Here is a 13,834-nt window from a genome sequence, read left to right as displayed (position 1 = left end):
CCTAGATTCAATTGAACACACTTTCAAAGTATATTGCGCTTTATAATGTGCCACACATTTCCAATAGGAGACAGGTCTGGACTGCTGGCAAGCTCACACTATTTTACTATGTAACACGTGCAGAATTTGGCTTGCTGAAATAAGCAAAGATGTGCATTAAAAAGAGGTTACTTGAATGCCATGTGTTGATCCAAAACCTGCATGTACACACGTTTTGGGGCCTGCCTTGCTGAAATCTGGAACGTAATTATTAGGATGGGGGAAGTTGAAACTTTAATTGATACTTTTTCTATGTCGCCACCGTGTTCCATGCTGTCTTTAATGCTTTGTCAATTTTGTAACCTCCAGACTGACTCCCTTTTGAACTTTAAGCTCCTTCTGATGCTGTGAAAGCTGTCTAGACAATGAATGTTATTTTGGGTTGATCAGATACATTTCAATGGTGGAAGGTGTGTTGTCTCCTTTCTAACGTGAGTTTGAATGTTTTTAATTCCCCTCTCTAAAACACTATTTTATTCACTGTAGACCAAGAGGCTCCCAATCAATGTTCATCAATTTATCCGTGAAATTATTAGCAGACGCCACAGGGAACTCTAGAAAATTCATTTTATTACAAAAACAGTCTATCAGCAAGAACACTTTGTTCACACATAGACTGAGTGACAAACAAATTCCAATGTCACCTACATCATAAAAACTTTATAAAATCAATACAATTAAGTGGCAGATTGTTCATTCATTACTAATTATTCAGTTACCATGAACAGTTTTGGTTCATTTCCTCAGCATATGCTATGATGAAGCATCCTCACCCCAGGCTTTATCAAAACCAGACAAATCCATTTACAGATCAGCAGCAACTGCTTCTTTAAGATGGAGGCGTGTTTCTATTTTAGGTAATTTAGATGAGACAAAAGAGAAGAGGTAGATAATGTTTTAAAATATTTATCTTTTAAATGCCCCAACTTCTGGCCAAGTCGATTTTGCATTTTTAGGGTGTAATCTGAGTGGCTTAAAAAACAAAGACTCAAACGGAAAGGTATCCCATCAAGTAAAAAGATTCATTAAAATTAAGCATTTTCTTCCTATTAAAGTGGTGTAAAATGAAACTTTAGAAATGTCCTGAAAGGTTCATCTCCCACGTTGAAACTAAAGATAGAACCCAAGCGTAGTTCAATATAAGCATGGCAACCATCACACAATGATGAAAGAAAAGCCCAAACACGCGCAATACTGTTTTAGAACTTGACAATGCGGTACACGCAATAACAATTGCAATGACCACCAAACTGTACAACTGATTAAAAAATAAATTGAACTCCAATTAAATGAATGTATTCAATATAAAATACAACAACTGGTATGGCAACATGCTTCAGAAACACCAATTTCCCTGCATAAAAGTTGGAAGACCCTCATGAGAAATAAATGTTCACAAAACGGACGTTTCAGACAAAATAAAAACATTCAAGTTAATGTAATGTCTGTGTAATAGTATGTACTTTGTAAAAAATAAAAAAAAGCTGTTACACCACTGAGTTGACCTGAAGTTGCGATAAGTACATACAGTTTCCCACTCTTCCGAAAACACTGAACGTCTCTATTTATGATGCCAGCATTTACAGCGTGACATTTCTAAAGGTTACCAAATTGAGGGACGTCTGAGGCTTTTTTTAAAGCACAAGCAGACCAGCTGAGTGTCATTCCAGCACAAAAAAATGCCATATCAATACTTTCATGTCCCGGCAACAAACAACAGTGTCTCCGAATTTGGCAGTCACCTCAAAAACCGGTTGGTGCATGCCTCCCTCTCTCTAATCATTTGTTCTGCAGCGTTATTTTGTTTTTTTATCAAAGAAAGCACACATTTCCTTGAAAGTCTGTTCTGTCATCTTCCACAATGAAGTGGAACAAACCAAAAATTCACTTCAAACATTCCAATGTACAATTTGATCTTAACCCGAGTCAGTTCTCAGGCTGTAAAGTTCTTGAATGTTTAATATTGTTTGTGGTTGTCTTATGTGGTGCCCTTGGCCACAGGAGGCACTGCAGAGGCTGGCGACCCTGTGAAATGTTGAGCTGTGTGTTTTTGTTTTCAAGTGATGTTTTGCGTCTGTGTTCATAAAGGTGTGTCGCTAAAGTATGCTCAGCAGTTGAGAATGGGTCGGCTTCTGTCCGATCTGAACGGGAAAGCAGAGCTGTCCGACTCCACCTTTCCTCTGTGGGGACCAAGAGTGGCAACAGCCTGAATGACAACACACACACGCACACATCATTGTTCAAATAAATCTTGAAAAACACTTTTTGGGGATGTTAGTGACACTTAAGCCCACCTTTCTGATAGCCGTCCAGTCCTCCAAAATGTCCAAGTCAGGAAGCATGTAGACAATATAAGGTCGTACGAAGGGTTAAGGTTGAATACGCAGGCGTCATAAGCAATCTCAACATTTTCAAGCAGCAGTATAAAAAGAAATGTATTACTGTCTATAAAAACAGCCAAAGGATATCGGACACAACTGAAGGTCTTCTCCTCTTTTTATCCAAACTTAAAGCATCTCTTCTCTTCTTCTTTCCCGATAGCTCGTCATTCCACAGCTCTGATAACAAACACAGAAAACGTTTGACGTTGAATGCTGTTAGTGTTGCTTTTCAATCAGTGGAACATTTTTTGGAATGTAAAACACATTTTTTTTCCAGGATGCTGGTTGACCACTCACAAGTTCAAATATATATATATATATATATGTTATTTTTAAATAATTAGAATTGGATCGCCTTCACCTGTTTTGACAATTCAACTTTCTCATGAAACACTAAATGCTAACGGGCATTTGGACATGCACTAACTCGCCATTATTCAAAACAAAAAAGTTGGAATATTGTGTTGCATTTGTGCTACAAAAAGTCCGGAGCACACTGGCGCTTCTGGACACGTTTACCTGGAATGGCGAAGGTGTGGCAGGAGGTGCAGTTGGGAGGTCGGGGGTTATGAGCACCACTACATACACACGCACGCACACTCACACGCATTTCTAATTCAGATTTTGTTTTTTTTGTATTTCTTGGCTCATTTTATGCATGTCTCGTGAAAAAGCGTGGCTTCATATTCAGCACTAACTCAATCCATGTTGGCTACGCAATAACGATTCTCAACTTGAACTGTCCCAAGCAATTATTTTGCTGGTTGACTAGTCAACGATTGGAGTTGCAAATACAGCAATCGGACCATATATGAATGGCGTCATATCACTCCAGCAAGCAGCTGCTCTTATATAATTATCATTAGCTTATTCTTTAAGGTTATGTACAAACTAAAAACAAAGACAATTACGATAATAGCGCATTTACCAGCATGTCTGACATAAATGATGAGTTATGATGGTGCAACTTTAATTGAAGGCAGCACTGTGTGGCCTTAACATTGTTAGCAGTCAATGTTTAGCGTATTTTAGAATAAAACCAAAAACTGCTAAATACACTAAGCACACTTGCACAATGAATACTTAATTGTAAACAACATATTTCATTCTTCAGTTATCAAACATTTATCAAGTAGAAGATGAAATCAGATGAGTAAAATTAGGGAAAAGTGCCGTTAGAAAACTAAAATATACGCTTTTTTCTATTTATTTTCTCGGCACCTTTATTTATCCAAAGTGTTTTGCTTTGTTCCGCCAGTATATATAATTTAAAAGCATTACATTGATCAACGCAAGCAAGATTGAAAAAGAAATTAAGCACCGTAACATAATACATTTTATTGTAATGAGCAGATGTAAAACCGCTTATTTTGAGCACTGACCTTAAAGGAATTTTAATAGCAATCTTATGAAAGCGCTGATGCAGCAGTTGAAGCTACTCCGCTGATTTACTATACCATAGGTACTACAAGATATTGTAGATATAAATGAAGCAGGATTCATCAAGTTCAGCTTTTTTGGCCTCTGTGGTTTACATGGCAGTTAGGTTTAGCCGCATAAAAAGATGTGATGTTGTGGCTAACTACACTCAAGAGTGGCTCCGAGAGTTGCAGACAGTTTAACAAAATTAGCTAAGTGGATACATGGCACAGTGCCAAGCGTGTTACCTGATGTGATATCTATGCTGTGTCTGTCTTCCTCCAATCTTCTTATTTTCTCCTCCAGTTCACTTTGAACCGTGTCAAACAGAAGCAGCTTCTCACTCTGCGCACACACAAATATGCACACTAAATCAGACACGTCACACCAACCATATATCCATTTTAATATATTGTCTGTGGCGTCACAGTTTTCCACTGGTTAGCACGTCCGCCTCACAGTTCAGAGGTGTAGGGTTAGATTCTGGCTCTGGCCTTCCTTTGTGGAGTTTGCATGTTCTTACCGTTCCTGCGTGGGTTGTCTCCGGGTACTGAGAAAACTGTATTGTGAGGCCATCACGTTAACCAGTCGTCCGCCGTGCCGCCACAGTAAAATTATGTGTTAAAAAAAAAAATAAAGAAATAAAATCATCACTATCGGCCCCATCTTGTACCTTTAATTTGATTTTTAAGAAAACAACACCGAGAGCAGTGTTTCCCAACCAGAGCTGTGGGAACACACTGCAGGGAGTAAGTGGAAAGAATTGAAATTTATTTCCTACATCAAAATCACAACAGCTCATTAAACCTCACATGACTGGTGAAAATAAAATAAAACTACTATAGTGGGTCAGAATATTATTCTCAGTCAGTGACCCTTCCTGTCCTTAACAAGCCTGGCGGGACGACGACCCAGCAGCAACATAGGATGACCTGCGAGACCTGAAGTCCAGGCCGTGCGGACGACCAAAACGCGCAGACGGCCGCTGAGAACCAGAAAGGGAGTCAGTGGGTTCGATTTCAGGTCCGGCCTTCCTGTGTGGAGTTTGCATGTTCTCCCCGTGCCTGCGTGTGGGTTTTCCTCCGAGTACTCCGGTTGCCTCCCACATTCCAAAAACATGCATGGCAGGTTGATTGGGCACGCTAAATTACCCCTAGGTATGAGTGTGAGCACGGATGGTTGTTCGTCTTTGTGTACCATGCGATTAGCAACCAGTTCAGGGTGTCCTCCGCCTACTGCCGGAAGATAGCTGGGATAGGCTCCAGCAGCCCCCGCCACCCTAGTGCGGACAAGCGGTACAGAAGATGGATGGATGGATGTATGAATGAGGCGCAATCTATTCATTTTGATGCAAAAAACGCAACATGAAACCGCTTTTTTCTTTACAAAAGTAACACATGAAAGCATTAAGCATCAAATTTTGCAACCCCCACGTTGTAGTTGTTTTGTTTAAAAAAAAAATAAAATAAATAAAAAATTTCAATAACGAATGAAATGTGTTCCACTTCACGATTGTGTCTAACTTGATGTCGCTTCCTCACAAAAATTTAAATTAATCTTTCTTATAAAACTGAAACATGGCCAAAAGAACAGTTCAGGGGGCCCAATACTTTCAAGAGCCACTACACATACATCAGACATAAACGTGAAACGTGTGTGCGTGCGTGTGTGTGTGTAATGTGATGTGACTTGAATCAGGAAATACTCATTGGACATTCGTTTTTAAGGGTCAATTGGCATTTCAATTCGAGTCACCTCCAATTCATGCATAGCCCTACCTATTGGGTATTATTTTGGATTTGACAACTATATTGACTGTAATAAGCCTTATTGGAGGTCTGTGATTTCAAAGCTTCAGTGCAGGGCAAGAAAGTGTGAGTGTGTTTCCGATCTAACCTCCCAGTGCTGGCACGCTGCCTGCGTCTCACACTTGTACTTATTCTTCACAGACTCCAAGCACAACTCCTTGTAGATGCCTGATAAAGAAAGAAGGATTTGGAATGTGAATACGTTGGTCAGTGCGTAGAGACTTTGTGACACGTTAAGATTACCTGCCACTTTGGTGCGGACCTGCATGTTTTCCAGCAGCACAGCCAGAGGATCCAAATATTCTGATGCACGTCCGGCCTCCACCTCTGCCAGCTTGCTGTTGACCTGAGTTAGACGTTCCCGATACAGCCTACGCACACAAAATATGTATTTTCACACTGCCTTTTATGCCCAAACAGATGGGGCAAATATCAGCCTTAAAAAAAAAGTTCTCTTCCTCACTGCTCTTTGAGATCGGTGAACTGTTTCTCCAGATTTGACATTTCATCCAAACACTCCATCCTTCTTCGCTCACAATCTTCCTCATCCATTTCTGTGACACAAAAGTAACACATGAAAGCATTAAGCATCTATATCAGACGTGTGTATTTTGTATCAGTACTCAACTACACTTGTCATTCTTACCAGAACTGTCTCCATCTTCAGAGACAGAGGAAGTTTCAGAGTCCTCCTCCTCTGAACTGGATCCTTCTTGTTCCTGATCCTCAACCTCCATCTCCTCTGTTGTGCCCTCTTTCCTTTCCCGGTCGCGATGCACTGGCATTGCACAAAATTCACTCTGCTAGGGAGGAGAAGAAATGTTTATTTCTATGGTTACTCCATGACAAACTCTCAATGTCTCGTGTGTTAAATTAAAATGACCGCATTCCATTTGAAGTAGCATGAAAGTAATGCCAGCTTTTATAGTAATTCACGTAATTGCTGATGACTACGTGTTCCATTGAGTTGCTTGTGTTTTGTGACTTGTTTTGGATTTCGATGTGTATTTTTTATAGTTTTCAAACATCCCCGCTAACGGTATGAATCTTGTTGTAAGGTCCCTTTCCTTGAAATAGCTTTAAACGTACGTATTGCAATTTTAGCCAAATATTTGGCTGGCAAAAGACAAACACAAAAACAGATCACGATGATGGCCTTTTAGCACGTTTAGCTATACAATGAGCAACAGAAGGACTTGTTGCATATTACACATATTTCAACGCCAAATTTGCACTCACAAACGTAGAGCGTTAGATTTTTGTTTCAGCACTGCTCACCTTCTAATAAATATATCCGAATGTTTTGTTTCCTACCCTAAAATGCTGCCCAGGATCCAAAGAAATGCTAAAAACAAATATTTCAATGATGAAGTGAAAGATGTTGGGAAATGTAGTCTTTTAATTAACATCGCGGCTCTTTGACTGCGCCACAAATAGCCATCGTTACTACGTTACCCAGAATTCTCCACTAGCTCAGGGCGGTCAAAATGCGTTATTTTGAGTGCCAGTAAAGGGATATTTGGTCTCCTAATTACAATCAACATAAGTTGCATTCCCATGTAATACACCCTTCCTGTCCACAATAAAACGGTACTTTTTAATTGCGTGTGTATCTGTTGAATGTATTTTTATCCATTATTTTGTTTCCCCTCCCTTCTCCGCCATGTTTCCCAAGTGTGCTCTGTATTGACAAGCCCCGAGTGAGCCGCCGAGCTAGTAGGCTAGCTTAGCTTAGTAGTTAGATGAGCCTTCCGCCTGCAGACTGTTGTGGAAAGGAGATGCAATGGATGGATGCTATACACGCTGCGGTCCAAAAACTATGAGGCTTAGTGTAAATAAACGGTGTCCATTTGGACACGCTTTTCTAATACGCCGCATCTGTGCTAAAATCGTAACGCACTGGGAGTGATTGCGTTACATTCGGTTATTATTTGAAGATTAACGCTCGCCCGAATCTCTCTCAATTTCTACGTTTTACAGCTAGCACGTCCTCCCTGTCTAAAATTGACTCATTGAGTCTTCTAGCCTCGGGAATGTTTTCCAAAAAGCCTCACGGGGACGTCAGGAAATCAACACAGAAATTGTTGGATCCAAAGAAGGACGTCTTAACGAGGCTCAAACATCTCAGAATAGTCATAGGTAAGTTAAATGTCCGTGTTGAGAAGCTAACGTTCAATACTACGTGACAGACTTGGAATGTCATCGTAAACGAACAAACCGAATCCCCCCAATCTCCGAATAGCTCTTCAGGTTATAGCTCATATATTTATTTAAACTTTAACCAGATTTTGTAAGCTCCCTAGTAAAGTTGACATTGTTAATCAAGGTATAATTTTATCAACTCACTTTTTTATGTAAACACAATTTCTAACTCAAATTTTTTTTTTAAGTACGGTACAGTCATTATTTTTAAATTGAACAGTATTTAGACAGCTCTGTAAAAAAAAAAAGTTTTGAAAGAAGATTATCCTTTGGTCCATGATGCATACGATGCAAAAAATGAACCTGGTCTTTTTAGGGGTGTGTCAGGCATCAGTACCTTGGGAGTATTTGACTTCATCTGATTTGGATTCAGATAACATTTAATAAGGTAACTTCTTTTGGATGTTTGAAAGAGTCACTAGATTGCAACAGGAGTTGTTAATTGCATACATGAAAGCCTGGCGAGAGTACCGGTGTTGGCCAAAACATGGGCAGCACAAATCCTCAACATGCATGCGAACTGCAGATGAAAACAACCTTTAGTATTTCCTCTCGGTATCCTGTACAGTAGCCCAACTTCCTCTTTCCATTGTTAAGTCTATCTCTCTTGCGCTCTCTCTCGCTTTCCCTGGACAAAGGGGTGCGTCTCCTCGCTGTTTAGGGAATACAATACCACATGCCACAAGCACACAGTCTTGGATTGTCAATGCTTCAGAATGAACTCATCAATAGCTGAACAATCCTCACATCCGTAGAACAATCACAGTGCCACATCATGTGTAGGACAAAATTCATATGGTCATAACAAGGTGTGGCAAATTCTACCAGTAGGCAGGTTGATACAGCATATTATCAAAAATCCTCAGAGGGAACCCATTTTTTTTTGTCCACCCTCTAATATATTACCCTCGCAGGAGACTAGAACAAAACAAGTGTAGAAATACAAATGGCGGGTGATATGGTCAAGACCTGCTCGTGGCAAACTTGCCATTGACTGAAAGAAAACATTGTAGCGATGGTGAAGCAGCGCACGTCATGTTTTGCAGTGCTCTTTGTTAAAAGTTCTTTATTTGCTTTGTTGTGAGTGCGTCTGTGAAATCTTTGATGAAGCCAAAAGGAACATCGGCGATGAAAGGACAGGATTGATACATAAGCTCAGGACGTTGGGCTCAAGTGAGTCGGTCAGTGTGCTGAGTGTCTTGGCGTGAGCTGTGACCGATAGCAGTTGTTGAATAAATGCACAATCTGTTGCTGCTGGTGGGGAATAAAGCGACTGAAGAGCATGGCAATTTTGTCAGGGACCCAAAAATTTCTATCTCAGCAATTACAAAGAAAAAAAAATCCTGAATTAGTCTCTTTAAAACACAGGTGTCAAACTCTGGTCTGATCTATCTATTTATCTATTTAGGTTGCTATTCAATGGGATTTGCTCCAATGTTGATTCAATATAATAAAAACACACAAATAGGTGTAAATTTGGACAATTATGAAATATTTGCCCTTGCCATGTAAAACATGTGGCATGTCACATCACAATATTTAGCAATAAAGCATCTGAAAATAAACATTTGCACCTAGTACAAAAGTCAAAATCGTGAAAAATATGGATGACACTGAAAAAAGTAAAGCATGTGTAAACTTAATATTTCTTTAGTCTCAATGAAAGTGAGAAGTGATACTTGGGAGTCAGTCGCTCTGGAAATCCAGCATTCAAATATTGGAGGCACTCTCTCTGCCAACTTCAACAACTTGAAAACTGTCCAATCACACGCCAGGCATGCCCCAATGGCCAGGAGGTGAAGCGATTCAGCAAATTTTAATCATAGATGGCTTCACATGTCCCAAAATGTATTTTTGACACTGATTTCTAAAAATATATTTTTTTTTCTAACATCAGGTTGTAGAGATATTCATTTTTTTGTTTTTAAGTTTGACCTCTAAATGCTTGTACAATACGGATTTTTCCCTCCGTTGTCACTTATAGCTAGGATGTTTCAGAAAAAAAAATCCACCTGTTGCTGAACCTAATCCTTAATTCATAAATATATTACTCAATTACATCATACATATTATTGTTACATTGTTGTTATGATCACACATACAATGTCGTACATGTATTTATTGGTGTGTCTTTAAGTAGGCGTGGCCTGATGATTGACATAATGAAGCCTGCAGTCAGTTGGGTTGATGAGTGTCAGTATCTCCTTTGTGCTTCTTGTAAGTGTTTTCATTTTGTGTTTGTGTGTTTGACTGTGCCATTTCAACAACCAGCTCATGGTATCTCTTTCTTTTCTTTTCTTTTTTTTTTTTCACTTCGCTATATCTGAAGCTGGCTCATTAATTCAAATTTTGACTTGCAACACAAAGCAGAAAAAACTGACTTGAAAACCCATCCGTTGGAGCACTTGCATATTTTTCGGACTAAGCCAGCTTTTTTCCATAGCTTGGCTCGTCCTATGACTTGTACACAAGTGAGACTTGTCTACAGTCCCTTGTTAACAACGTATTCAAACTTTTTGACCTTTTTCCACGTACCAAGCTTCAAACACAAAGATCTATATATTTTTTTCTTTCAGAACGATCATCACCAAGTGGGACACAATAGTGAGGTGGAACAAAAGCTATACAATATTTTTAAATTTTTTGTTTTACAAATAAAAGACTGAAAAGTAGGACATGTGAAAACAATCACCCCCCCCCCCGAGTTAATACTTTGTAGAAAGCGCACCTTTTGCTGCATTTGTAGTAGTAAGTCTTTTGGGGTATGTCTATCAGTTTTTCACATCTTGAGTCTATTTTTTTGCCAATTCTTCCTTGCAAAACAGCTCCGGTAGATTAGATGGAGAGTGTTTGTGGACAGCAGGTTTCAGATCTTTCCAAAGATTCTCTGGGATTTGACTTGGTCATTCTAACACCTGGATGTTTCTTTTTGAACCATGCCACTGTAGATTTTGCTTTATGTTTAGGATCAATGTCTTGTTGGAAGGTAAACCTCCATCCCATTCTCAGGTCTTTTGTAGATTCTAACAGGTTTTCTTCCAAAATGGACCTGTTCTTGCCTTCATCCATCTTCTTGTCACTTTGAACCACTTTCCCTGTCCCGGCTCAAGAAAAGCAGCTCCGATCATGATGCTGCCACCACCACGTTGGACAGTGGGGGATGTTGTGTTCAGGGTGATGTTACTTTGAAGCCAAACAAACAGAAAGCATGTAGCCCAAAAAAATTATATTTTCTCCCAAATAATTGTTGTGTGGGCGGCACGGTGGACGACTGGTTTGCATGATGGCCTCACAGTGCACAGGTTGTGGGTTCGATTCCGGCTCCGGCCTTCAGGTGTCCCCTGCCATTGGCTGGCAACCGGTTCATACTACGTTTTGTTCTTATGTACTTTTTCTACTTCTATTTTCTTTTAGCAGTTAGCAACTACTTTTAGTGCATAACAGACAGCATCAGCCACAAGGATTTACTATTTAAGGCACCGAAATGCACAATAACCGACCAGGATTCTTATCTTTAGCCACAGGATTCCAGTTTAGTCATTTTAAGCTTAAAATGAAAACTTTACTGTAGGTAAAAGCAGAAGTTTTGAATCCAACTGGAGTATGCTCCTATTAAGACTATTAGGTATTTTGGGTGCGAGTCAGAGCTTTACTGTTGGTCTCGGTTTTTGCAAAAAACATTTCCCCCCAAAACAAGACTTAAACTCTGGAGCAATTTATAGTCTGAAAAATACTGCAATAGTGACGGTGCAGTATCACTGTACTGCGTCCTAGACTACTCAGTTCTGCCGCTTTGGATTTCGGATTCATGTTCAAAATGATTCGAGCAAATGGACCAAGATTCTGATTTTTATGATGAAAGACTTGACGATGAGTTTGTTGACGTTTTGAATGTTCTTCTCTGTGTCTGTGTTTGACAATAAAGGGCTTTCTGATTCTGATTCTGATTTAAATATCTGTCCTATTCCCTGATTTATTTTCCAGAAAATGCAGAGCCACCGGAGCTGAAGCAGTTCTTCGACCTGAACTACTCTCATATCTACTATGTTTTCTTTGAGAACTTTGTCACCATTGAGGTCAGCCTCAAGCAAAAGGGTGAGTTTCATTACAGTATTATTAGAACGGTGCAGAGCAAGCAATATTACTAACAGTAGCACAGCTTGTCAGGCAAGCACCCATTGAATACATGAATCTAAAAACAAAGGCATTCAAGTGTCTTAAATCAATCTTCGAAAAACATGTTTACACTTGATAAATAGGACTTTGTGATTGTAAAGACTCCCAAATTGCAAAATAAATTAACATTATTTTTTTAAATTAACGAACGACTCTTGAGGTATCATCGCATAATCACGATTGCAGAACAAACACAAGAAATGCATTTAATTTATGTATTGTATCGACTTTGAATAACATAAGATTGTGACCATTGTGAAGTTGGTCTTACATTTAATTTTAAATGGAATAAAAAATTCTCCAAATAAAAATGATGGAGGTTGCAATCATTTTTAATAAGTAGTACTGCAAGGCCCACACAAGACTGCACACTTTCTAACTAAATGCAGGAGAAAAAGGCCATTTTTGATAGATTTCATTTCACAAATTTCATAAATAAATAATTTCATAATTATGCGCATGTCTGTTATTGAGCCAATGTAGAGTATTTGCACACCCACATAGAAAAGATCCAATGCTCAACTACACAAAAATAACCACATACTATGATTTCTCAGTGCTTCTCAATTATTTTCACACGGCCCCCTAGCAAGAAGAAAACAATTCGCGCCCCCCTCCCACTCCGCCACCTTTTTTTGTACATTTCGTACTAATGTACATTTTCTTTGTATATTGATGTTAGATGATGTCAATAAAATAAATATAATTTTGAGAACTATTATTGTGAGGATCTTGAAACTCAGTCCTCTGTGGTGCAAATATTGATGAGATGATAAATATTTATTTTACGTTTGACCTCTTCGTCGTGATGACGTCATCCGTTTCCGTGTTCCGGCCTGTGAGCGTCTGCTAAATTGCCAACGTAGCCGTCGTCTTATTTTCGCGGTTCGAGTCAGACTTCTGTTAAAAGTCGAGCGAACACCAAAGCACTTATTACTCTGTAATTTATTTTCGCGATTAGCGCGCTTAGCGCCTCCTCGTTTAGAAGGCTACTTGTTAGTTGGGTTGTTTATTTGTCATTACGCAGCTTGTTGCTGCGGCTGTGCATGGACTTAGATGTAGTAGAAATAAAGCTCATACTGCTGCGATGCAAGATAGCTTGGCGGCTACTATTCAAGTAGCGCAGAAAGAAATTACTTCCGGGACAACGAGCGGCAGGGTGACGCTTTTTTTTTTTTTAAATCAGTACTGCATGACCTACTGCGTAAACATGGGGAACAAACCGCAGCGTAGGCAAAATTGCGTTGCCTGAGATCGCAATTTCGGTCCCAAAACGATCGTTTAGCCGTACTACGGTGGAAAAAAAGCATGTAGTAGCCCAGGGTCACACGCGCACCCCTCAGCATCTCACCGCGCCCCACTATTTGAGAAACACTGGTATAGACCTCGTAACTCTCGAACATTGGGCCTGATCCCCTTGGGGCATTTCAGAGTGCATGTTAGCACACCCTGTTGGCCAAAGTCGGAGACATCTATGCTTCGACTGTGACTTATACATTATGTGACTATGGTGTTTGGGTGATGGTGTAGGAGAAAGCTGGACAAAAGGGCAGCTGTCCACAATGTCGTAGTCTGTCTTATCATTCATATTATTGCAAGCAAGAAACATCACAGGTTTAGACAACAGACTGCAAAAAACAAAACAAAAAAAACCACACTGCCTAAAGAACACCACTCACATCTCTCTAAACAACCATGTGATTGGCTGAGGCTGACTGGCTCCCAAGAAGCCATTGCTGTAATCCTTTTGTGTTATTTGTATTTCTTTGGGGTATATGAATGGCATGAGAGATGCATTTTTCATGTGAA

General features: G+C 39.6%; 2 protein-coding genes across 11 annotated transcripts in view; one reads left to right on the top strand and one right to left on the bottom strand.

Moving 5' to 3' along the window:
* Nucleotides 1-591: 591 nt before the first annotated feature.
* Nucleotides 592-7,348, bottom strand: brms1la (BRMS1 like transcriptional repressor a). Of its 4 annotated transcripts, none has more exons than XM_088299690.1 (9): nt 6,962-7,348; nt 6,294-6,450; nt 6,111-6,201; nt 5,891-6,018; nt 5,736-5,815; nt 4,088-4,184; nt 2,508-2,597; nt 2,334-2,398; nt 592-2,245 (listed from the first exon to the last, which is right to left on the bottom strand). In XM_088299690.1, the coding sequence occupies exons 2-9, from the start codon at nt 6,430-6,432 to the stop codon at nt 2,147-2,149; spliced, it is 789 nt and encodes a 262-aa protein (XP_088155816.1). In that variant the 5' UTR covers nt 6,433-6,450; nt 6,962-7,348; the 3' UTR covers nt 592-2,146. The 4 variants fall into 4 exon arrangements, with proteins under 4 accessions (XP_088155816.1, XP_088155748.1, XP_088155807.1 ...); XM_088299622.1 differs by having other exon boundaries at nt 6,294-6,447; nt 6,926-7,347; XM_088299681.1 differs by having other exon boundaries at nt 6,294-6,447; nt 6,962-7,347.
* Nucleotides 7,323-13,834, top strand: part of ralgapa1 (Ral GTPase activating protein catalytic subunit alpha 1) — a 73,010-nt gene continuing 66,498 nt past the window's right edge. For 4 of the 7 annotated variants that reach the window (XM_088298577.1, XM_088298747.1, XM_088298491.1 and 1 more), the window contains exons 1-2: nt 7,324-7,786; nt 11,834-11,944. In XM_088298577.1, the coding sequence (XP_088154703.1) occupies nt 7,681-7,786; nt 11,834-11,944 (217 nt within the window). In that variant the 5' untranslated portion in view covers nt 7,324-7,680. Of the gene's footprint in view, nt 7,787-11,833; nt 11,945-13,834 lie in introns of all 7 variants that reach the window. The other 3 variants (XM_088298407.1, XM_088298324.1, XM_088298824.1) reach the window with 2 other exon arrangements.

The sequence above is a fragment of the Idiotropiscis lumnitzeri genome, chromosome 1, assembly GCF_059441095.1.
Source record: "Idiotropiscis lumnitzeri isolate Australia: NSW breed Sydney's pygmy pipehorse chromosome 1, RoL_Ilum_1.0, whole genome shotgun sequence".
NCBI lineage: Eukaryota > Metazoa > Chordata > Actinopteri > Syngnathiformes > Syngnathidae > Idiotropiscis > Idiotropiscis lumnitzeri.
Note: the sequence above shows the minus strand (reverse complement) of the source record. Positions and strands in the feature narration are given on the sequence as shown.